The sequence below is a fragment of the Bufo bufo genome, chromosome 11 (assembly GCF_905171765.1).
Source record: "Bufo bufo chromosome 11, aBufBuf1.1, whole genome shotgun sequence".
Taxonomy (NCBI): domain Eukaryota; kingdom Metazoa; phylum Chordata; class Amphibia; order Anura; family Bufonidae; genus Bufo; species Bufo bufo.
This window is the reverse complement of record NC_053399.1, coordinates 53,527,316-53,552,544: the sequence shown is the minus strand read 5'-3', so window position 1 is coordinate 53,552,544 and position 25,229 is coordinate 53,527,316. Positions and strand designations below refer to the sequence as shown.

Genomic DNA, 25,229 nt, shown 5'->3' with positions numbered 1-25,229 from the left:
GGGTGGCGCTGTTATGGAGAGGGGGATCTGTGGGTGGCGCTGTTATGGAGAGGGGGATCTGTGGGTGGCGCTGTTATGGAGAGGGGGATCTGTGGGTGGCGCTGTTATGGAGAGGGGGATCTGTGGGTGGCGCTGTTATGGAGAGGGGGATCTGTGGGTGGCGCTGTTATGGAGAGGGGGATCTGTGGGTGGCGCTGTTATGGAGGGGGGGGATATGTGCACTGTTATGGGCATAACAGTGCACAGATCCCTTTCCCCATAACAGTGCACAGATCCCCCCTCCCCATAGCAGTGCACAGATCCCTTTCCCCATAACAGTGCACAGATCCCTTTCCCCATAACAGTGCACAGATCCCTTTCCCCATAACAGTGCACAGATCCCTTTCCCCATAACAGTGCACAGATCCCTTTCCCCATAACAGTGCACAGATCCCTTTCCCCATAACAGTGCACAGATCCCTTTCCCCATAACAGTGCACAGATCCCTTTCCCCATAACAGTGCACAGATCCCTTTCCCCATAACAGTGCACAGATCCCTTTCCCCATAACAGTGCACAGATCCCTTTCCCCATAACAGTGCACAGATCCCCCCTCCCCATAGCAGTGCCATAGACCGATCCCCCTACCCATAACAGCCCCTGCCCTGCTGCTCACAGCAGACTAATCACTCACTGCATCTTTATTTTACCTTACAATCGTCACGCTCCAGTAAGAACTCTGCAGGCAGAGCGGAGGGCGGCGTAACCTCACTTACTCACGTGACGCACCTGCTCCGCCCACTTTATGAATGAAGGAGGCGGAGCAGGCGCGTCACGTGAGTAAGTGACGTTACGCCGCCCTCCGCTCTGCCTGCAGAGTTCTTACTGGAGCGTCAAGGTGAAATAAAGATGCAGTAAACCGCCCGCCCGCAGATGGTGGGTGACAAATCCCACACCCCATATTTTCGGCCGATATGTAACAATATCGGCCGAAATGGATTGGGTACATTTTCGGCCGATATTTTCGGCTGCCGAAATTTCGGTGCACCCCTATTTATATCGCATATCGTCTATATCGCCCACCCCTAATCTGAAGTCTGATGGGGGTCTTTGGGGTGATCTGAGGTCTGATGGAGGTCTTTGGGCTGATCTGAGGTCTGATGGAGGTCTTTGAGCTGATCTGAGGTCTGATGGGGGTCTTTGGGCTGATCTGAGGTCTGATGGGGGCTGAGTTGGGGTCTTTGGGCTGATCTGAGGTCTGATGAAGGTCTTTGGGCTGATCTGAGGTCTGATGGGGGTCTTTGGGCTGATCTGAGGTCTGATGGGGGTCTTTGGGCTGATCTGAGGTCTGATGGGGGTCTTTGGGCTGATCTGAGGTCTGATGGGGGTCTTTGGGCTGATCTGAGGGCTGAGTGGGGGTCTGATGGGGGGTCTTTGGGCTGAGTGGGGGTCTTTGGGCTGATCTGAGGGCTGAGTGGGGGTCTTTGGGCTGATCTGAGGTCTGATGGGGCTGAGTGGGCTGATATGAGGTCTCTCTGCAGTGGCAGAGAGACTCACTGAGTCCAGCAGCAGCCATTTTAGTCAGATTACAGCCACTCTGCAGCTCTGGCTCTAATCTGACTGAAATGGCTGCTGCTGGCCTCAGTCTCTCTGCCACTGCTGCTCTTAGGGTGGCCAGATGTCCGGTTTTTAGACTCCTGGTTCGGCGCAAGTCCAGGATGGACGTCCAGAAGTCCCCCTTTTTTGTTGTTATGGTTGATGGGACAGCGGGTCCGGCTCAGGCATGGTCACTTTAAGTACCAATGGCAGGGGGCAGGGCCTGGCAGCATGTCCAGATCACACTGCGCGCTTACGTGACGTCACAAACTTATCAGCGCTGCAGGAGTGCGGGAGACACTGCTAGTCTGCCACTGCCCACTTGCCCAGTAGTCTGACTCTATACTACGGTCACTCACCCCACCTCGCCTCGTTGTCTCTCTCTCTGCCAGACATTTCTGCCAGCCTGAGCCAGGCCCAGGAGCAGCGCTCATTCAGCCATCCAGAGCCCACACTGAGCATAGTCAGCCTCCAGCGTTCAGCCTTGCCAGCCTCCAGCTTTCAGAAGGTCGATTCAGCAGCTTTCAGCCTGAGCCAGCCCAGCAGGTAATAGTTACTATCTGGCCTTGGTATGTTCTGTATATTATTATATGTGAGCTGGCCTGGTATAGGTTATACATCTTCTGTTATATTAAGATGGATAACTTATACCAGCTGTACACATATAATCATATAAGGAGATACCAGGTAATACCAGTATGCTCCATATCACTATATACAAGAAGATGTATAACTTATACCAGCTGTACATATATAATTATATACAGGAGATACCAAGGTTATATCATCAGCGTGGTCCACTATATCACTATATACAACAAGATGTTATACCGTATATCACCCTCTTGTATATAGTGATATACAGTATATAATATATACACTGCTCAAAAAAATAAAGGGAACACTTAAACAACACAATGTAACTCCAAGTCAATCACACTTCTGTGAAATCAAACTGTCCACTTAGGAAGCAACACTGAGTGACAATCAATTTCACATGCTGTTGTGCAAATGGGATAGACAACAGGTGGAAATTATAGGCAATTAGCAAGACACCCCCAATAAAGGAGTGGTTCAGCAGGTGGTGACCACAGACCACTTCTCAGTTCCTATGCTTCCTGGCTGATGTTTTGGTCACTTTTGAATGCTGGCGGTGCTTTCACTCTAGTGGTAGCATGAGACGGAGTCTACAACCCACACAAGTGGCTCAGGTAGTGCAGCTTATCCAGGATGGCACATCAATGCGAGCTGTGGCAAGAAGGTTTGCTGTGTCTGTCAGCATAGTGTCCAGAGCATGGAGGAGCTACCAGGAGACAGGCCAGTACATCAGGAGACGTGGAGGAGGCTGTAGGAGGGCAACAACCCAGCAGCAGGACCGCTACCTCCGCCTTTGTGCAAGGAGGAACAGGAGGAGCACTGCCAGAGCCCTGCAAAATGACCTCCAGCAGGCCACAAATGTGCATGTGCCTGCTCAAACGGTCATAAACAGACTCCATGAGGGTGATATGAGAGCCCGACGTCCACAGGTGGGGGTTGTGCTTACAGCCCAACACCGTGCAGGACGTTTGGCATTTGCCAGAAAACACTAAGATTGGCAAATTCGCCACTGGCGCCCTGTGCTCTTCACAGATGAAAGCAGGTTCACACTGAGCACATGTGACAGACGTGACAGAGTCTGGAGACGCCGTGGAGAACGTTCTGCTGCCTGCAACATCCTCCAGCATGACCGGTTTTGCATTGGGTCAGTAATGGTGTGGGGTGGCATTTCTTTGGAGGGCCGCACAGCTCTCCATGTGCTCGCCAGAGGTAGCCTGACTGCCATTAGGTACCGAGATGAGATCCTCAGACCCCTTGTGAGACCATATGCTGGTGCGGTTGGCCCTGGGTTCCTCCTAATGCAAGACAATGCTAGACCTCATGTGGCTGGAGTGTGTCAGCAGTTCCTGCAAGACGAAGGCATTGATGCTATGGACTGGCCCGCCCGTTCCCCAGACCTGAATCCAATTGAGCACATCTGGGACATCATGTCTCGCTCTATCCACCAACGTCACGTTGCACCACAGACTGTCCAGGAGTTGGCAGATGCTTTAGTCCAGGTCTGGGAGGAGATCCCTCAGGAGACCGTCCGCCACCTCATCAGGAGCATGCACAGGCGTTGTAGGGAGGTCATACAGGCACGTGGAGGCCACACACACTACGGAGACTCATTTTGACTTGTTTTAAGGACATTACATCAAAGTTGGATCAGCCTGTAGTGTGTTTTTCCACTTTAATTTTGAGGGTGACTCCAAATCCAGACCTCCATGGGTTGAAAAATTTGATTTCCATTTTTTTATTTTTGTGTGATTTTGTTGTCAGCACATACAACTATGTAAAGAACAAAGTATTTCAGAAGAATATTTAATTAACTCAGATCTAGGATGTTATTTTTGTGTTCCCTTTTTTTTTTTGAGCAGTGTATATATACACTGCTCAAAAAAATAAAGGGAACACAAAAATAACACATTCTAGATCTGAATTAATTAAATATTGTTCTGAAATACTTTGTTCTTTACATAGTTGTATGTGCTGACAACAAAATCACACAAAAAAAAAATGGAAATCAAATTTTTCAACCCATGGAGGTCTGGATTTGGAGTCACCCTCAAAATTAAAGTGGAAAAACACACTACAGGCTGATCCAACTTTGATGTAATGTCCTTAAAACAAGTCAAAATGAGGCTCAGTAGTGTGTGTGGCCTCCACGTGCCTGTATGACCTCCCTACAACGCCTGTGCATGCTCCTGATGAGGTGGTGGACGGGCTCCTGAGGGATCTCCTCCCAGACCTGGACTAAAGCATCTGCCAACTCCTGGACAGTCTGTGGTGCAACGTGACGTTGGTGGATAGAGCGAGACATGATGTCCCAGATGTGCTCAATTGGATTCAGGTCTGGGGAACGGGCGGGCCAGTCCATAGCATCAATGCCTTCGTCTTGCAGGAACTGCTGACACACTCCAGCCACATGAGGTCTAGCATTGTCTTGCATTAGGAGGAACCCAGGGCCAACCGCACCAGCATATGGTCTCACAAGGGGTCTGAGGATCTCATCTCGGTACCTAATGGCAGTCAGGCTACCTCTGGCGAGCACATGGAGAGCTGTGCGGGCCCTCCAAAGAAATGCCACCCCACACCATTACTGACCCAATGCCAAACCGGTTATGCTGGAGGATGTTGCAGACAGCAGAACGTTCTCCACGGCGTCTCCAGACTCTGTCACGTCTGTCACATGTGCTCAGTGTGAACCTGCTTTCATCTGTGAAGAGCACAGGGCGCCAGTGGCCAATTTGCCAATCTTGGTGTTCTCTGGCAAATGCCAAACGTCCTGCACGGTGTTGGGCTGTAAGCACAACCCCCACCTGTGGACGTCGGGCCCTCATATCACCCTCATGGAGTCTGTTTCTGACCGTTTGAGCAGACACATGCACATTTGTGGCCTGCTGGAGGTCATTTTGCAGGGCTCTGGCAGTGCTCCTCCTGTTCCTCCATGCACAAAGGCGGAGGTAGCGGTCCTGCTGCTGGGTTGTTGCCCTCCTACGGCCTCCTCCACGTCTCCTGATGTACTGGCCTGTCTCCTGGTAGCGCCTCCATGCTCTGGACACTACGCTGACAGACACAGCAAACCTTCTTGCCACAGCTCGCATTGATGTGCCATCCTGGATAAGCTGCACTACCTGAACCACTTGTGTGGGTTGTAGACTCCGTCTCATGCTACCACTAGAGTGAAAGCACCGCCAGCATTCAAAAGTGACCAAAACATCAGCCAGGAAGCATAGGAACTGATAAGTGGTCTGTGGTCACCACCTGCAGAACCACTCATTTATTGGGGGTGTCTTGCTAATTGCCTATAATTTCCACCTGTTGTCTATCCCATTTGCACAACAGCATGTGAAATTGATTGTCACTCAGTGTTGCTTCCTAAGTGGACAGTTTGATTTCACAGAAGTGTGATTGACTTGGAGTTACATTGTGTTGTTTAAGTGTTCCCTTTATTTTTTTGTGCAGTGTGTGTGTGTATGTATGTGTGTATATATATATATATATATATATATATATATGCGCGGCGGTGGAAGGGTGGCGAGGGGATGGGGGGGGGGGGGGGGGATCAGTTTCGCATCGGGGCCCCATGGATTGTGTGTACACCACTGTGCAGAGATTGGGCACTCTGGTGCAATATTCTGCATGGACTGTGGGTGCACTGGGCTGGACTACTCTGTAGAGACTGGGCACCCTGATGCAATCAAGAGCAATACTCTGCATGGACTGTGGGTGCCTTGGGATGCAGAGACTGGGGACTCTAGGTGCAATGCTCTGCATGGACTGTGGGTTCCTTGGGATGCAGAGACTGGAGACTCTAGGTGCAATATTCTGCATGGACTGTGGGTACCTTGGGATGCAGAGACTGGAGACTCTAGGTGCAATGCTCTGCATGGACTGTGGGTGCACGTTGATGAAATGCTCTGCATGGACTGTGGATTATTTTTCAAAGTGGTCTGCAGAACTAGAATATTGCACAAGGGCTGGACTACATGGTGATCTTGGTCCACCCAAGGGTCGCAGTGTAGCGGTGCTACCATGGAAATGAATGGGTTGCACGGTGACTAGCAAGTGTTCTATATATTACAGCAGTGTCCCTGAACTAAGATGGTCATGTAGCCGAACCCTGAAATGTCAACAGCTTGCATCCAGAGTCGTCCAGACCAGACAGCAGTTGAGGCATCACTTCAATTATGTGCATTATGTGGAAATTCGATATTATTGGACTATTCTCGGGATAGGTCACCACTATCAAATCGAGGGTGCAGAGCTGCAATACCGAGCACAGCCACTGTTCAATGTATGGCGCTGTGCTTGGTAAGCTGTGTAGAGACCACAGAACTCACTGAAGCAAGTGCAGGGACTCTGGCCGCGCCGGGATGCGGTCCTCTGCAGGGACTCTGGCCGCGCCGGGATGCAGTCCTCTGCAGGGACTCTGGCCGCGCCGGGATGCGGTCCTCTGCAGGGACTCTGGCCGCGCCGGGATGCGGTCCTCTGCAGGGACTCTGGCCGCGCCGGGATGCAGTGTTTGCATGGAGCGGGGACCTTGGGCACAGTGGAATGCACGTGTTCTGAACACGTTATTTTGGTGGGATTAGTTTAGGGATTCCTTCAGCTACATGACTTTACACTTGTGAGTGAGCGCCCCACAGCTCTAGACGCTCCTTCTGCCAGCAGATTAACATGGCTTTGTATTTCGCGCGGCCTTAATAATCTTGTGCATGCCCCATTTCTAGGAGTATCAGCGCATGTGCGGATAATATGCCTACGAATCTGCATCAAGGAATTTGCATGCAGCGCTAAACGTATTTGTGTTTCTAGCCAGAAAAGCAATAGCACTTAGGTGGATGGCAGGTAGATCGCCCACAATAAATCAGTGGAAATCTCTGGTGAACCAGATTATTCCTTTAGAGAATATATTGTATCAAAATAGGAAATGCCCTGAAAAGTTCAATGCTCTTCAACATTGACAGTAACTAATCACCATATGTCTATTGCTGGTTCTCCCATATGATAACTGATATGTAAACAATAAAATATCAGTGGAATGTATATTGGATATTCTGATAGAAACATAATAAGCTCCTCAATGTAATGGTGCTTTATCCTATATGTATCATGTCTTACTTGTTATACTTCAATAAAACGAGTTTACATTTTTTTTTATTTTAGTGGTGTGTCCACAATCGCTGATTTGTTGATGTGTAGGCATATCATCTCCACATGTGCTGATTAAGGATCGACCGATATTGATTTTTTTAGGGCCGATACCGATAATTTGTGAACTTTCAGGCCGATAGCCGATAATTTATACCGATATTCTGGGAATTTTCATTTTTGAAAAAAAATCATTTCCTACACAAATCTGCTGAAAATTAATATGTTTATTGTTAACGTGTATTTTTTATTTTTTAGTAAATCTTTATTTTTTCATTTATACTTAATATTTTATTTTTATTTTTTTACTTACTTTTAGCCCCCTTAGGGACTAGAACCCTTGTCCTATTCACCCTGATAGAGCTCTATCAGGGTGAATAGGATCTCACACATTTTAAAAATGGCATTTCACTATTTCTCTATTCACTTTGTAGTAAACGTGTCACTTTTATTATACAGTTAGGTCTAGACATAATAATTACTGATCTTTAATCTTTTTCAAGGGACTAAAAGTAATTGGACAATTATCTCAAAAGCTATTTAATGGGCTATTCCCTTGTAATCCATCATCCAGGTAAAGGGTCTGGAGTTGATTCCAGGTGTGGCATTTGCATTTGGAAACTGTCGCTGTGAACCCACAACATGCGGTCAAAGGAGCTCTCAATGGAAGTGAAACAGGAAATCATTAGCCTGAGAAAAAAGAAGAAATCCATCAGAGAAATATCGGAAATGTTAGAAGTGGCCAAATCAACAGTTTCAAACATTCTAGTAAAAAAAGAGCGCACTGGCGAGCTCGAGAACTCAAAAAGGCCGGGACGTCCACGAAAGACAACACTGGTGGATGATCACAGAATCCTTTCCATGTTGGAGAAAAACCCCTTCACAACATCCACCCAAGTGAAGTACAATCTCCAGGAAGTAGGTGCATCAGTATCTAAGACTACCATAAATAGAAGACTTCGTGAGAGCAAATACTGCAAGTAAGTATTGAAAGTGACTGTCCACTTTTTTTTTTATTGATGACCTCTCCTCATGATGGGCCATCAGTATCAGTTTAGAGGGGATCCAACGCCCGGAACCTCCACCAATCGGCGGTTTAAAGAGAAAACAGCACTTAGACTTTTCTTTTGTGCCATTAGATAACAAATATAAGAAAATATATTGAAGGAAAAACTGAAAATTATAAAAAAAAGTTTTTCTTTCCTATTTTTCCTTTCTAGCTGTTGCAAAAAAATTTAAGACAAAACATTTCTGTATATTTGAAATGTGAAAATGGAAGCTTAATTGTGTAATTTATCTATTGCTTGGGCCCACAGCATGACTTAAAAGGACTAGAGTACATTTTGGATTTTAGCTGATTATTTTTCTGTTGCAGGTTCTATGGCACCATACTGCCAGAACAGTGCCAAAACATTAGAAACTCCTTCAAAGTGACTATATATTTTTAAAAGGGGTTTTCCAGGCTTTTAATATTGATGATCTATCCTCACCATAGGTCATCAATATCAGATCGGCGGGGTTCCGACACCCTACACCTCCGCCGATCAGCTGTATGAGGAGACGCACGTGCTATCTACCATCTCGCTTCCTGTTGGCTGCTGCTTTGCCATAGACAGCAGAGGTGAGCAGGAAGGGAGACATCACGTGCACACTGCTCGCGCAGTCTCCTCGTATAGCTGATCGGCAGGGGTGCTGGGTGTCGGACCCCCGTCGATCTGATATTGATGACCTGTCCTGAGGATAGGTTATCAATATTAAAAGCCCAGACAACCCCTTTAATGTTGTCCCCCTAAGTTATTCATGTTGGGAAATTTTAAGCTTTTGGCTTTTTAAAAAAAATAAATGGTAAATTAAAAAAATATGAATGCAAAAAAGCTATACTACACTGAGCAAAAATATAAACGCAGCACTTTCGGTTTTGCTCCCATTTTGCATGAGCTGAACTCAAAGATCTGAAACATTTTCTACACACAAAAAAAGACCCATTACTCTCAAATATTGTTCACAAATCTATCTAAGGGCTCATGCACACAAACGTTTTTTGCGTTCCGTATACGGTCCGTATTTTGATTCCGTATACGGAACCATTCATTTCAATGGGTCCGCAAAAGATGCGGACAGCACTTTGTGTGCTGTCCGCATCCGTTGCTCCATTCCGTGACCCTGCAAAAATTATGAGACGTGTCCTATTCTTGTCCGTTTTGCGGAAGGCACACGGGCGGACCGCACAAAAACGGCACGGTCGTGTGCATGAGCCCTGAATCTGTGTTAGTGAGCACTTCTCCTTTGCTGAGATAATCCATCCAACCTCACAGGTGTGGCATATCAACGTGCTGATTAGACAGCATGAATATTGCACAGGTGTGCCTTAGACTACCCACAATAAAAGACCACTCGGAAATGTGCAGTCTCCAAATGCGTTTCAGAGAATTTGGCAGTATATTCAATCGGCCTCACAACCGCAGACCATGTGTAACCACACCAGCCCAGGACCTCCACATCCAGCATGTGCACCTTCATGATTGTCTGAGACCAGCCCCCTGGACAGATGCAGCAACAATCGGTTTGCATGACCAAAGAATTTCTGCACAAACTGTCAGAAACCGTCTCAGGAAAGCTCATCTCCATGCTCGTCGTCCTCATCGGGGTCTGGACTTGACTGCAGTTCGTCGTCGTAACCGACTTGAGTGGGCAAATGCTCACATTCGATGGCATCTGGCACGTTGGAGACGCGTTCTGTTCACGGATGAGTCCCGTTTTTCACTGTTCAGGGCAGATGGCAGACAGCGTGTGTGGGTGAGCGGTTTGCTGACGTCAACGTTGTGGATCGAGTGGCCCATGGTGGCGGTGGGGTTATGGTACAGGCAGGCGTATGTTAAGGACAACGAACACAGGTGCATGCACAGAAAAAACGTGACGAGATCCTGAGACCCATTGTTGTGCCATTCATCCACGACCATCACCTCATGTTGCAGCATGATAATGCACGGCCCCATATTGCAAGGATCTGTACACAATTCATGGAAACTGAAAACATCCCAGTTCTTGCATGGTGGCCAGCATACTCACCGGATATGTCACCCATTGAGCATGTTTGGGATGATCGGCGTATACGACAGTGTGTTCCAGTTCCTGCCAATATGTTGCAACTTCGCACAGCTATTGAAGAGGGGTGGACCAACATTCCACAGGCCACAATCTGATCAACTCTATGCGACGGAGATGTGTTGCACTGCGTGAGGCAAATGAGACACACACCTGTGCAATATTCATGATGTCTAATCAGCACCTTGATATGCCACACCTGTGAGGTGGGATGGATTATCTCGGCAAAGGAGAAGTGCTCACTGACACAGATTTGTGAACAATATTTGAGTAATGGGTCTTTTGTGTATGTCGAAAATGTTTCAGATCTTTGAGTTCAGCTCATGCAAAATGAAAGCAGAACCGAAAGTGTTATTTTTGCTCAGTGTAAGTATAGCTAAAATACCTATATATTAAAAAAAAAAATGGGGTTAGGAAAAGGAAAAAAAATGAATGTTTGTATATTTTACACAAAGTCCACTATTGCTAAAACTAATATATATAAATTATTTCTCGCTCATATCATTGGGGGACACAGGACCGTGGGTATAGCTTGCTGCTGCCACTAGGAGGCGACACTAGGCTGAAAACGGTTAGCTTCTCCCCTGCAGGCTATACCCCCTCCAGCCTGGAGAGAGCATTTCAGTTTTTAGCTTAGTGTCGTAGGAGGCCTTAGCAGGGTGGCTCTTGGAATTTTTTTTATTTTATTTTATTAGGTTCATGGGGCACAGATTTGCATGGCGTCTCTGTCTCTCTGGGAGGCTAGCCGGTGTCGGTTGTCCCACCGCCTTGCCCCCGCCCCCGAAGAAGACAAGTGGACCAAAGCCATCCATCCATATTGTCACAACCCACAGGAGTTCAAGACCCCTCTGGCTGTGGAGAACCTGACTGGGCAAGGTCCCTGTCCCGGGCAGTAGAAGACCTCTCCAAAGTCTCCTATTCCACCCTTTCATTACTGGGTCGTTTGGTAGAGAGATCACCCACAGTGCAGCCCTCACCTTCGCAAGGCGCACAAACTAGGAGCAGGCTTACTAGGAAGCGTCCCAGATCAGGTCGTCATTCCTCTTCTGATGCCTCTGCATCCCCTCCAGTTTCCCGATCTCAGACGTCCTCCATTTTAGGTGACTCACATCAGATGGTGAGATTGCGGATTCAGATACGGAGATGGACCTGGAGCAGTCTTCCCAGATTGCGTCTATGGTAGTCTGATTTCAGCTATCCGGGACACTTTCCAAGTTCAGGAGGAACTCCACTCCACCAGGGAGTGTCGTTTTTGCGTACAAAGCAGACCCCTAAGTCCTTCCCTGTACACGACGACTTTTCCGTTGTTGTCGCAAAGGCTTGGGACCAGCCAGGTTTGCGCTTCATTGTCCCAAAGCGGTTAGACTTGCTCTACCCTTTTCCAGGACGTCCCTCCATGACAGTACCCACTGGAGGATGTCCTATTGGATATCTGTAGGGACAGGAAGCGTGAAAAGGTTAAAAGGCCCCTCCCCTATCCTCCCACCAGTGTTCTTCCTGTCCCTACGGGGATAGGAGCTGTGAGAAGGGATCTCTGCTACTTGTAGGGATCAGTTCTAGGCCAGGCTGGTCGGGGGGCTCATGCCTCTCCTCTTCAGCCTCCGTTTGCGGCCTAAAGCCAGCACCCCTCCGGGAAGGGGTCCCCTAGCTTTCCGGGTACCTTTTTTTCTGATGCCGCGGTACCAGGACGCTGTTGCGGCTTCTCCGATGGAGCTCTGCGCACAGCAGCGGCTCCGTCCTCCTCCGATGATGGGTTCCACGTCACTTCCTGTGCGACCCGGAAGTGACGTGGCCAGGATACCGGCGCGCATTCAGGCTGGAGCCTCAGCCGGAGGCTTCGCATGAGAGGTCGACTCCTCTTAGGATGAGTCCCCCGGAAGAGGAGGCGGATCCGGCGGCGATGAGGGATGGGCCAGTAACGTAAGATCCTTTAAAAAACGCTGTGATGTGTGCTCCAGGCAGGTACATCATGGAGGCCCAAGGGTTGAGCAGGCTAGATGCGGTAGCTGACCCCCTCATCCAGACTACTGTAAGTAGTATCCGGCTGGTTAGGTCAATAAATCCTTTAGACCAGTTTTTATATCTCCTTCTCCCCCTATTAAGGTGGAAAAGGAGACGGGACACAAACCACATGGAGACTCCAGGAAAAAGGCTAGGAAATGTGCTACGTGCACTAAAAAGCTTTGAGTCGTATAAGAAGGCCCTCTGTACGGATTGCTTGGCAAAAATCCTGAAGGAGGAGCAACCATCTTTTCTGGAAGAGCTGAGATCCATTGTCAGAGAGGAAGTTCAGGCGGCAGGAATGAGTCAGCCCCCTTCCCTTCCAGTTCCCTCTTCCCCTCCGTCCAAGCGTGCCAGAGTACATGTGGTATCAGAGTCGGAGGAGGAAACCGGGTATCCTTCGGACGAAATGGAGGAGGAGATCCCCCCCTTCCGTGTCAGAGGAACCCAAGAGATATCTGTTTTCCTCAGAACATCTGGACTCGCTCCTTACAGCAGTGAGGCAAACCATGGCTGTTGAGGAGGAGGAGCCGAAGCGTTCTGTACAGGACGAGATGTTCGGCGGTTTAAGGGCCAGGAAAAGAAAGCTTTTCCCGGTAAATTCGTACTTACAGGACCTTATCAAAGATGAGTGGGAAGAGGGCGATAAAAAGCTCTATATACCCAGAGAGTTTAAAAGCAGGATGGCTTTTAACCCGGAGGAAACAAAACTTTGGGATGAAGTTCCAAAAGTCGACATCCAGGTCGCCAAAGTGGTGAAGAAGACGTCCATACCATTCGAGGATTCCTCACAGTTAAAGGACCCCATGGATCGGAAGATGGATGCTCTTCTGAAAAAAGCCTGGGAATCTTCAGCGGCTACTATTAATGCTAATATTGCAGCAACTTCGGTTGCTCACGCCATGTGCCTATGGCTTGAGCAACTGGAAGAACATCTCAAAATGAAAACTTCCAGGGAGGAAATACTCGAGTCCTTACCTTTACTAAAAATTGCAGCATCCTTCATGGCAGACGCTTCGGCAGAGTCTATTCGTTTCTCAGCCAGGAATGACGCCCTTACAAATACTGCAAGACGGGCCCTCTGGCTCAAATCCTGGACGGGAGACATTGCATCAAAAAATAAACTATGTGCAATCCCCTTTACTGGAGCATACCTTTTTGGCCAGGTCCTAGATTCCATCTTGGAAAGTGCAGCGGACAAAAAGAAGGGGTTTCCAGAAGAAAAGGCAAAGAAACCAGTACAGCCCTTTCGTAAGACCTCTAGGCACTTCACATCCTCAGAGAGAGGAAAAGGTAAAACGGGTAGATGGAGCTACCCTAAAGGAGGGAGAGGTAGAGGGTTCCTCTTCAATCCTAACTCAGGCCCAAGCAAACAATGACATCAGGCCAGTAGGGGGCAGGCTCCGCCTGTTTTGGGAATCCTGGACTCGGGTTACCCAAAATCAGTGGATCCTCAATTCCATCCGAGAAGGGGTAAAATTAGAATTTCGCGGTCCTCCCCCGGAAAGATTCCTAATCACCAAATTCCATTCAAGGGAGCAACAAGATCAGTTAGGTCTGGACTTGCAGAAGCTTCTAAGATTAAATGCTATAGTCCAGGTTCCGGAAGATCAAAAATACTTGGGACACTATTCAAGCCTTTTTCTAATAAAAAAGCCGGATGGTTCTTACAGGACAATTATCAACCTGAAATCCTTGAACAAGTCAATAACATATCACAAGTTCAAGATGGAATCCATAAGATCAGCAATCCCGTTAATTTCAGTTGGAGATCTACTATGTACCATGGACCTGAAGGATGCGTATTATCACATCCCGATTCATCCTTTACACCAGAAATATCTCAGGTTTGCAGTCATCCAGGAGGGGACTCTCCTTCATTACCAATTCCAGTGTCTCCCCTTTGGTATTTCGTCGGCCCCTCGCATCTTTACAAAGATCATCACAGAGGTAGTGGCGTATCTGAGAGTACAGCAGATAAAGATTGTTCCATACCTCGACGATTTTCTCCTAATAGCAGACACCAAACTGAACCTCGAGAGCAGCATCCATCAGACCCTAGCTCTTTTCAAGGATCTCGGCTGGATAATAAATTACCCCAAATCCGACCTAAGACCAAGCACCAGAAAACAATTCCTGGGAGTTCTCTTGGACTCAAGAAATCAATTTTCCTTCCTTCCAGAGTCCAAGCAGGAGATCATAAAGGGGAAGATAGTGGCGTTCCAAAAAAGGAGGGTCCATACTCTAAGAGAGGCTATGAAAATTCTGGGCCTGATGACATCATGTATATCAGTAATCCCGTGGGCTCAGTTTCATTCCAGGATCCTACAGGCCGCAATCCTGTCATCATGGAACAGGGATCATCATTCCCTAGACACAAGGATAGCGCTTACAAAGCGGTGTCTAAAATCCCTTTCGTGGTGGATCAACCCCGAAAATCTAAGGAAGGGGGTAACCCGTCTCCTTCCATTGTCATCACCACGGATGCAAGCCAGTGGGGCTGGGGTGCCCATCTGAAGGGTCATGTCTTCCAGGGTCGATGGTCCAGCCTGGACAGCCACAGGTCCTCAAATTACAGGGAATTGAAGGCTGTATGGAAGACCCTAGAATCGGCCGATTTCATTCGCTCCAACCACCACATCAAAATCCTGTCAGACAACATGACTACGGTGTGTTACCTGAAGAGGCAAGGGGGAACCAGGAACCCTCATCTTCAGGTTCTGTCAGAAAAGATTTTTCACTGGGCAGAGAGGAAGATCCTCTCTGTGACGGCCGTTCACCTGAAGGGGGCAGACAACTCAGCAGCAGACTTTCTAAGCAGACACTGTCTCGACGCAGGCGAATGGTGCCTAAACCGGGAGGTCTTCCTTCAGATCTGCCACCAGTGGGGATTCCCACAGATAGACCTATTTGCTTCCAGGAGGAACACCCAAGTAAATCAGTTCTTCTCTCTGAACCCCAGAGACAATCCACTAGGGGTAGACGCCTTATCCCAGGTTTGGGACATAAACCTGGCATATGCCTTCCCTCCCTTTCCCTTGATTCCTTTGGTCCTGAAGAAGCTAAAGGCTTGCTCAGTGACCCTTATTCTGATAGCCCCGGCCTGGCCGAAGAGAGCCTGGTTCCCGCTGCTAAAGGATTTACTCATAGACGATCCAATAACCCTTCCAGGAAGGAAGGACCTTCTCGTACAGGGGCCCCTGGAACACCCGAACCTCGAGAAACTGAAACTAACAGCCTGGATCCTGAAAGGCAAATCCTGAGAAGTAAAGGCCTATCAGATAAGGTAATTTCAACCTTGCAGCAGAGCCGCAAACCTGTAACCTCAGCCATATACTTAAAGATATGGAGGAGGTTTACATCATGGCTCTCAGATTCTCATCCAGGGATCTCGGTCCCATCCATAGGCTGCATCCTGGACTTCTTACAGGCAGGGTTCGATTTGGGTCTGAAACCCAGTACCCTTAAAGTCCAAATTTCGGCTTTGAGTAGTTTCCTGGATACCCCTCTGGCAGACCACAGGTGGATTAGAAGATTTGTTAAATCAATCTCCAGGTTGAGACCTACTATTAGGCAGACCCCCCATGGGACTTAAATATAGTCTTAGACGGTCTTTGTGGTTCTCCCTTTGAGCCTATTGACCAGTTATCAGATAAATTACTTTCCCTAGAAACTGTCTTTCTTCTAGCCATTACCACAGCTCGTAGAATTGGGGAGATTCAAGCCCTCTCCATCAGGGAACCATTCTTGAAAATTCTGGATGACCGAGTCATTTTAAAATTAGATCAGTCCTTTTTACCAAAAGTAGTATCTCCATTTCACAGGAACCAGGAAATAATCCTTCCCTCCTTTTGTGCCTCCCCCAAGAATACGAAGGAGGAAAGATTCCACTGCCTGGACGTAAGAAGATCCATTCTCGCTTACCTTCAGAGGACGGCGCCATGGAGAAAATCTCAGAGCCTCTTTGTTTCGTTTGGGGGAAGGAACAGAGGCAGCAAGGCCTCGAAACAGACTCTAGCCCGTTGGATCAGAGACTTGATTCGAGAGGTTTACATACAAAAAGGTCTTACTTGCCCTTTATCCATAAAAGCCCACTCCACCAGAGCAGTGGCATCGTCATGGGCAGAAAAAGCGGATGCTTCGGTGGAGCAGATTTGCAGGGCCGCTACCTGGTCCAGTTTCTCTACATTTGTTAAGCATTATAGACTTGATTCTCTGGCCAACCAGGACCTAGCGTTCGGTCGTAAGGTCCTTCAGGCTGTGGTCCCCCCCTAGTTATTTAGCTGGTAGTTCTCCAGTGGGTACTGTCATGGAGGGACGTCCTGGAAACTAAAGTTTAGTCTTACCGGTAAACGGTTTTCCAGAAGTCCGACATGACAGTACCCGTTATTTTCCCCCCCATATTTCTTTTCGATTATTGCCAGGGTCCCTAATTACATTTCCAATGTGAGATTAACATGGAAGTTCAATAAATGGGTTGGATCCTATCTGGTGTAGTAATTGGAAAGAACACTGGTGGGAGGGTAGGGGAGGGGCCTTTTAACCTTTTCACGCTTCCTGTCCCTACAGATATCCAATAGGACATCCTCCAATGGGTACTGTCATGTCGGACTTCTGGAAAACCGTTTACCGGTAAGACTAAACTTTAGTTTCCAACTGATTGTGTGGAAAAATGGGCCTCACCTCCGAAGGTAGACCCACCGGTCGCTCGCCTCTCAAAGAACACGACTTTTCCGGTGGCGGATGGCTCCTCTCTCCAGGACCCAGTAGATCGATAGCGAGTCAATGCGCCGAAGTCAGTCTTTGCAGCCAGTGGTTCAGCCTTACACCCGATCTTCGCATCGGCATGGGTAGCCAAGGTGGTTTCGGAGTGGGCCCTCCATTTTGAACCAAGACTTTGCGACCAATCTTCCTCCGGCGGAACTCCAGTCCTTGGCGGTACAAATTTCACAGGCAGGAAAGTACCTCTGCGAAGCGGCTCTGGACGCGGGGACGATGGTCGTCCGTTCCTCGGCTCTCGCGGTATCTATCCGCCGAGAACTGTGGATTAAAGTCTGGTCGGCGGATTCATCCTCCAAACGTTCTCTTTCAAGACTTCCCTTTGCCGGGTCTCGACTCTTTGGTACCCGGCTAGATGATATTATTTCGGAAGCAACAGGGGGAAAAAAGCACCCATTTACCGCAACCCAAGGCGAAACGTTCCTTTCGTCCTAGGGTCACATCTTCCCGTTATCAGTCTTTTCGTAGGTTTGCGGGCACTCGTCCGGTGGCCCCACCTGCATGTAGGCCACCCAATCAGGACCAGCGAAAAGGCCCATCCTTCAAACCCCAGCCAGCATGGCGTCCGCGAGTGCAACAGCCTCGTTCCGCTCCCGGGAAACAGCCCTCAGCATGAAGGTGAGGCCCCACCCTTACAGGTGGGGGGTCGTCTCCTTCTTTTTCAGGAAATGTGGCGACCTCAAAAAATCGTACGCTTGGGCACGAGAGGTAATGACACCAGGATACAAGATAGAATTCAAACCGTTTTTTCCTCTCCCAGCCTCCCAAGGATCCAGGTCGGGCGGCTGCTTTCTTCCAAGCAGTCCAGTCCCTTCTCATACGTCCCCTTACACGAAAGATTTACGGGTTTCTATTCAAACCTTTTCGTAGTACCCAAAAAGGAAGTCGATGTTCACCCAGTGCTGGACCTCAAGATAGTGAATCGCTTCCTCCGCATTCAACGGTTCAAGATGGAGTCACTCCGCTCCGTGATTGCCTCTTTGGTACAGGGAGAACTCATGGCATCGATAGACATCCAAGACGCCTACTTATACCTTCCCATCGCACCCGCTCATCAACGTTTTCTTCGTTTTGCCATTCATTCATGTCACTACCAGTTCGTCGCCCTGCCATTCGGCCTAGCGACAGCTCAGAGAGTGTTCACAAAGGTGCTTGCCCCCCTCCTGGGTCTCCTGCGCTCCAGGGGCATCACTATCCTCCCGTATCTAGACAATATCTTGATCAAAGCATCTACGGTCTCCCAATGCGAGGAGAGTCTTCAGATCACTTTGAGCACCCTATCCCGCTTCGGGTGGATAGTCAATCGGCGGAAATCCTGCTTATCTCCCACCACACATCAGATTTCTGGGCATGATACTAGACTCAGGTGCAGCCGTGGTACGCCTGCCATTGGACAAGAGCGTGGACATTCAGAGATCTATACGCATATTACTCCAACGCCGCAATATGTCTATCCGCAATTGCATGCGGGTGCTGGGCATGATGGTGGCCTCCTTCGAGGCCATTCCCTTCGCTCAATTTCACACGAGGTGTCTTCAACGAGCCATTTTGTCATCTTGAGACAAATCCCCGGATTCTCTGGATCCGGCTGTCCCTCCAAACGCGTACAGCCCTCGGTTGGTGGACAGAGTCTGCGCATCTGTTGGCAGGGAAATCCTTCCGTCCAGTGATATGGACGATCATTACAACAGACGCCAGCCTTCGCGGTTGGGGCGGAGTTCTCGCCACACGGACAGTCCAGGGTGTTTGGTCTCCATCCGAGTCCAAACTTCCCATCAACATACTGGAACTCCGGGCCATTCATCTTTCCCTTGTCCATTGGACTCCACTTCTGCAGGGTCGTCCGATCAGGGTGCAGTCGGACAATGCCACAGCTGTGGCCTATATCAACCACCAAGGAGGGACTTATAGCCTTCCGGTGACGCAGGAGTCTGCGAAGATTTTGCAGTGGGCGGAGTCCCATGTTCCGATGATTTCGGCAGTCTTCATCCCGGGAGTGGACAACTGGACGGCAGACTTTCTCAGCCGGACAACAGTGGACCCGGGGGAGTGGTCCCTCCATCCGGAGGTGTTCGAGGCCATCTGTCTCAGGTGGGGACGTCCGGAAGTGGACTTGATGGCATCAAGGTTCAATCACAAGCTCCTGTGCTTCCTCTCTCGCGCAAGGGATCCAGCAGCACACGGCATGGACGCTCTTGTGGCGCCTTGGGACAGCTTTGCGTTTCTTTATGTGTTCCCACCGTTACCACTTCTACCTCGGATCCTACGCAGAATCAGGAAGGAAGGCATCAAGACTATCCTGATCGCCCCAGACTGGCCTCGACGAGCTTGGTACTCAGAACTCATTCTTCTGCTAGGAGATGCTCCGTGGCCTCTGCCAATCAGAACCGATCTACTGTCCCAGGGCCCATCTTCCATCAGAGTTTAGATACGCTACGTTTAACGGCGTGGCTGTTGAAACCTTTCTGTTGAAACGCAGAGGTTTTTCTGATGCGGTCATTCGAACCATGATTAGGGCCAGGAAACCTTCCTCTTCTAGGATTTACTACCGGACCTGGAAATCCTTCTTGCGTTTCTGCGAGGAACGAGCTCTTCTTCCCAGGCGTTTTTCCCTTCCGATGGTTCTAGCGTTCCTTCAGTCGGGATTGGACCTGGGCATGGCTCTCAGTTCCCTCAAAGGGCAGGTCTCGGCCCTGTCCATTTTTTTCCAACGTACTCTAGCCGTCCTAGGTCCGGTCAAGACTTTCTTGCAAGGAGTAGCTCATACCGTTCCCCCATATCGGCCCCCATTACATTTTTGGGACCTGAGCCTGGTTCTCGGTGCACTCCAGACAGCGCCGTTCGAACCTCTGAGTGAAGTTTCCGTCCTTCTACCTTCCTGGAAAGTGGCCTTTTTAGTGGCCATTACCTCTATTCGACGGGTTTCGGAACTGGCAGCTCTCTCCTACAAGGAACCCTTTTTGGTGTTTCACCAAGATAAGGTGGTTCTTCGTCCAGTGCCATCTTTTTTACCAAGGGTTGTTTCTGCCTTTCACGTGAATGAGGACATTGTTTTGCCCTCAGCCTTCTCATCGGCGGTAGGTTTCCCTCCATCGTCTGGATGTAGTACGGGCCTTGAAGATCTATCTGTCGGTGGTGGCCCCCTTTAGACGCACTGACGCTCTGTTCGTTATCTCAAAAGGCCCTCGTAAAGGTTTGGCGGCTTCAAAGGTGACTATTGCTCGGTGTATTCACTTGGCCATTGCCGAGGCCTATCGTTCCAGGGACAAGGTTCCTCCACCCGGGATCATGGCTCACTCTACCAGAGCGGTCGGGGCTTCTTGGGCACACCTCCACCACGCTTCTGTGTCTCAGTTGTGTAAAGCAGCGACTTGGTCCTCTCTACACACCTTTACTAAATTTTACCGGGTGCATTCATTGGCCTCGGAGGATGCTTCTCTCGGCCGCAGGGTTCTGCAGGCCGCATTTCAGTGGCTTCCATAGAGAGTTGGTTTGGGAGAATTTTGTTTCCCTCCCCGGGGACTGCTTTAGGACGTCCCACGGTCCTGTGTCCCCCAATGATATGAGCGAGAAAATTAGATTTTTGTGAACTCACCTGTAAAATCTCTTTCTCGCTTGATTCATTGGGGGACACAGCACCCACCCACATATTGTTGTGAGGCAAGTGGGGTTCCTGTTTTGTCTGTTGGGACCTTGTGTTTGGTTAGGTCTCATGACAGTGTACAGTTTTCTGTTGATTTTTACTTTTAATTTGGTCTCTCCTACTGCTGGAGCACAAACTGAAATGCTCTCTCCTGGCTGGAGGGGGTATAGCCTGCAGGGGAGGAGCTAACAGTTTTCAGCCTAGTGTCGCCGTGGGTATAGCAGCAAGCTATACCCACGGTCCTGTGTCCCCCAATGATATGAGCGAGAGAGATTTTCCAGGCGAGTTCACAAAAATCTTTCTTTTTTTTTTTTTTTTGTATGTAGTCTGCTATACTGTTGCTAAAACTAATAACTTATAGGTAAATACCACACAAAAGAGAGTAAATTTACTTCCCATAGATCTGTTTGTATTTTTAACATAACTGAGATTATTTATTGCTGATAGCCACATGTAATATTGCACTTTATAACGTATTAGCATATTGGCATCTTTTTGCACTGCAAATATTTTGGGCGATCGCTCAATGCACTAGCATTCTGTCACTCAAGTCCTTCTCCCTTTCCCTTTTTGTATTCCCATTTTAAGTTCTTCTCACCTTTTAATTGTTGTCTTTCTGCGCCGCGAGTATGGCTCAGTGCGCCTGACGGTCAGACGGCCCGCTAGCTTCCCTCAGTCTCCAAGGAGATTGTGCGCCGGTGACGTCAGTCCGTGCCGTCCTAGGCATGTGACTGCCCTCACCGGCATCCGACTCAGGGGAAGGGCGGAAGCGGATATGATGTGGCCGCATCTGATTCGTCATGCACCGCAGTGAGCCATCATTCGCTGTATGCATCATACGACCCCAAGACAGGTCCTCCTATAGGACACTTCTCTCTTTAAAAATCGACCCTTTAGCCCCACAAAAACCACTCCTCCTGAGGAAGCAGAACGGCGAAACGTACGTCGAGGAGGCAGCGTCCACTTTTCCTGTCACTATCTGGTATGATTATTTTCTGTTACTCCAGTAGACTTTCCAGACATCTTATTATCTGGTCTTGGTATATGGCAGGCATGGCCAACCTGCGGCTCTCCAGCTGTTGTAAAACTACAACTCCCACCATGCCTTGCTGTAGGCTGATAACTGTAGACTGTCCAGGCATGATGGGAGTTGTAGTTTTGCAACAGCTGGAGAGCCTCAGGTTGGCCATCCCACTTTCAGAGGGTGGATCTCTCTGTTATACTTAATTCAGTGTATAGTATGTCTACTAGATCTTACTCTCTACCCAGTACCTTTCCATTGACCTATTACCATTAGGTGCACTAATTCAGGTTAGGTGGCGCTTCTAATTTGATATCTTCACCACATGCTAACCATTATTATGGAATTTATATGATTATGATTTGTGTCTTTTGAATAAACATTATACTTTTAATCTATGGGAAGTGAATTTACTCTTTTTTTGTGTGGTATTTATATAACAATAATAGAGTATCCCAGTTACAGTGATTGTAGCAGAATTTGACCTATTGGTTATCAACTAATAACTTATAGGTGTAACATTTTTCTGACTATTTTATGGGGGGTAAAAAGGTAATTAACCCCTTCCTGCCACAGTCAGGAGAAGTATTCCGCTTATAGAGGATAACTCTTAGATTAGTGGGAGCCCCACCAATCACGAGAACAGGGATCAGATGCCCGGAGACCACTTTGGCTGGTCTCCGGGATCTTCACGGTGACCGTTGCTGTCTAATGTCACGGGGATCTGCAGTGTAACAGGGCGCCGGCAGATTGCAATGTACCCACTGCTTTTATACGGCGGATTACAGTTAACAGCTTACCGCCCCTACCTATACAATGCAGCGGTAAGCAAGTGGTTAAGTGCGTGCTGTACTGTATTACTAATATTTTATTTCTAGCAGATTATCTGGAAATTTTGAGGAGCCACAGAGCCAGGCAAAGTCCCTTGTTAAAGAAGAGGAGCAGGACTTCATGGAGGGGGAGTCCACTCCTGACAGTTATCAAAAGAACGCACAGAAAGCAGAGAGGGACAATGAAGACCTAGCAAGACCATCTTTGGTGGCCACACCACCCTCGCCAAGAGAGGGGACATCTTCAGCAGCAGCGCTAATCGCCACTGTATCACCAGCCACTGCTCCTGCAACAACAGCTGCTGTCAGGGCGGCCACATATCCCAATCCCCCTACCGCCACATCTGCCACCTGTGGCCAGAATGAGGAAGCCCGCCAATTGATAGACAAGCAACTGCACAGGGAGGCTCTGTCCCTTATCCGGAGACTGAATGGAGATGATGAGTACGATTATTTTGGCTACGAGATTGCTTCTTCCTGTCGCCAGATGCGTCCTGATAGACAAGAAGACTTCATGTCATACATTCATGCCGTGACTTCAGTCTTTCGCTCCAACCAGCCTCTGCCTGACATCGAAGATATGATTTGCCATGTTCAGTGGGTAGCAGGCCTAAGGCCAGCACCTCCTCCTTCCCTGTCTAGGCCAGAGGCCACATCTTCCACCACCCAAACGGAGTTCCATCAGTGATTGTGAGCCTAAGGGTACTTTCCCACTAGCGTTTTTCTTTTCCGGCATAGAGTTCTGTCATAAGGGCTCAATACCGGAAAATAACTGATCAGTTTTTTCCCCATGCATTCTGAATGGAGAGAAATCCATTCAGAATGCATCAGGATGTCTTCAGTTCAGTCACTGAACGGCGTTTTGCACGGAGGAAATACCGCAGCATGCTGCGGTATTATCTCCATCCAAAATTCCGGATCAGTTGCCGGATCCGGCATTAAAAATACTGCAATGCCAGATCTGTCCTTCGCATGCGCAGACTGGTAAAAATGTAAAAAAAAAAATAGAAACTGATCCGTTTGTATGACAAGCGGAGAGACGGATCCGTTCTTGGAATGCATTTTGTGACACGGATCCAGATCAGTCTACAAATGCTGTCCGTTTGCATGCAGATTGCCTGATCCAGCAGGCAGTTCTGGCGATGGAACTGTTTGTCGGATCACTCTGCCGCAAGTGTGAAAGTAGCCTAAAACAGGTCTGGAGCCTCCACAGATATAAGGTATAAGGGAAAGTTCTGCTCCTGTTCTGTTTTTAGAGCTGCATTTGGTTATCACTGATCTAACACTGATGTGTGAATGAGTCATAAGGCTCCTTTGTCAGGATTACCTCCTTCTAATTGCTATAAGACATGTCTGCAAACTGGCCTTTGATTAAGAATTTTAGCAATCTTCACTCACTGTGCAAGTGATTCTTCAACAAGATGATTTTATACCACTGTATTCGGCCTCTTTCACATGAGCGAGTTTTCCGTACAGGTGCAATACGTGAATTGAACGCATAATATCTGCAGTGAATTGACCCATTCATTTCAATGGGTCTTTGTACATGTGCATTGTTTTTCACGCATCATCTCTGGGTTATGTGAAAATCGCAGCATGTTCTATATTCTGCGTTTTTCATGCGGCCCTGGTCCCAAAGTGAATGGGGCTTCCGTGAAAAACGCATCACATCCAGATGCAAAGCGTTTTTCACTGATGGATACTAGGAGTTGTTTGTAATTCTAAAGTTTTTATTTCACGCCTGTGAAAAATGCATCAAAACTGATGGCTTCCATGTGAAAAGAAACTGAACCACTGAACACAATCGCAGACAAAACTCACTGCATTTGCATTCAAAACCATGTTTATTTTTGTGATTCAGAAACAATCCATATCGTTCAGGTGAAGGGGCCTTAGAGTCAGTTTCCTCCTCTCCTTGAGTGATGAGGTCTTCAGGCCAAATGTAGAGAAACACTGGATGATTTCTGAACCTCCTGCGATACCTTCCTGGTCTTTCCCTAGCATCAGTCCAAATCTTCTTTCCAGTTCAGTAATTGTTATTTCAATGTTTCTTTAATATGTTCTTTGAAAGGGTTGTCCGCTCCTTACTATTGATGACCCACCCTCAGAAATATCAGGACTTTGGAGTGATAGTTTAAGAGACAAATATTGGGGGATCATTACTCATTATACGAGACTGGTACCATATAGTCAAAGAAAAGCGTGAGAGCAGTTTAGAGCGAGTCTCTGCAGGAAGCCAGGCAATGTATTTACTCCATGCTGTAAAGAAAGATTTCACCTTCCTCCCTTTGTGCTGGGCCGCCGCTATTCAGTCCATCTTCATGATAAAGTATAGCTTCTCAGAGAAAAGACTAAATGACGGGGGGAGAGGTTGCTTCCAGACTTTAAATATTTCTTCTTTTTACACCGGCTGGAACCATATGTAATACTTTAGCCCATAATTGCCCACATGGAATCCAAAGGGGTGTTGGGTGGTAAATTTGTGAACTTTAACCCAGAACCATTGGGAAACTGGGGAAAATACTCATTGTATAACCTCTTA

The 25,229-nt window shown here is 48.2% G+C and overlaps 1 protein-coding gene and 1 long non-coding RNA gene across 5 annotated transcripts in view; one reads left to right on the top strand and one right to left on the bottom strand.

The window, feature by feature from the left end:
• The window catches only part of LOC120981430, a 49,675-nt gene that overhangs the window by 7,109 nt on the left and 17,337 nt on the right, over positions 1-25,229 (top strand). For 2 of the 4 annotated variants that reach the window (XM_040410967.1, XM_040410969.1), the window contains exons 2-3: positions 7,883-8,288; positions 22,736-23,426. In XM_040410967.1, coding sequence (XP_040266901.1) covers positions 7,951-8,288; positions 22,736-23,375 — 978 coding nt within the window. In that variant the 5' untranslated portion in view covers positions 7,883-7,950 and the 3' untranslated portion in view covers positions 23,376-23,426. Of the gene's footprint in view, positions 1-7,882; positions 8,289-22,735; positions 23,427-25,229 lie in introns of those variants that run through there. The other 2 variants (XM_040410968.1, XM_040410970.1) reach the window with 2 other exon arrangements.
• LOC120981432 lies at positions 8,951-22,390 on the bottom strand. The gene is made up of 3 exons (XR_005774715.1): positions 22,032-22,390; positions 15,420-15,425; positions 8,951-8,962 (listed from the first exon to the last, which is right to left on the bottom strand). It is a non-coding gene; the product is annotated as an uncharacterized LOC120981432 (long non-coding RNA).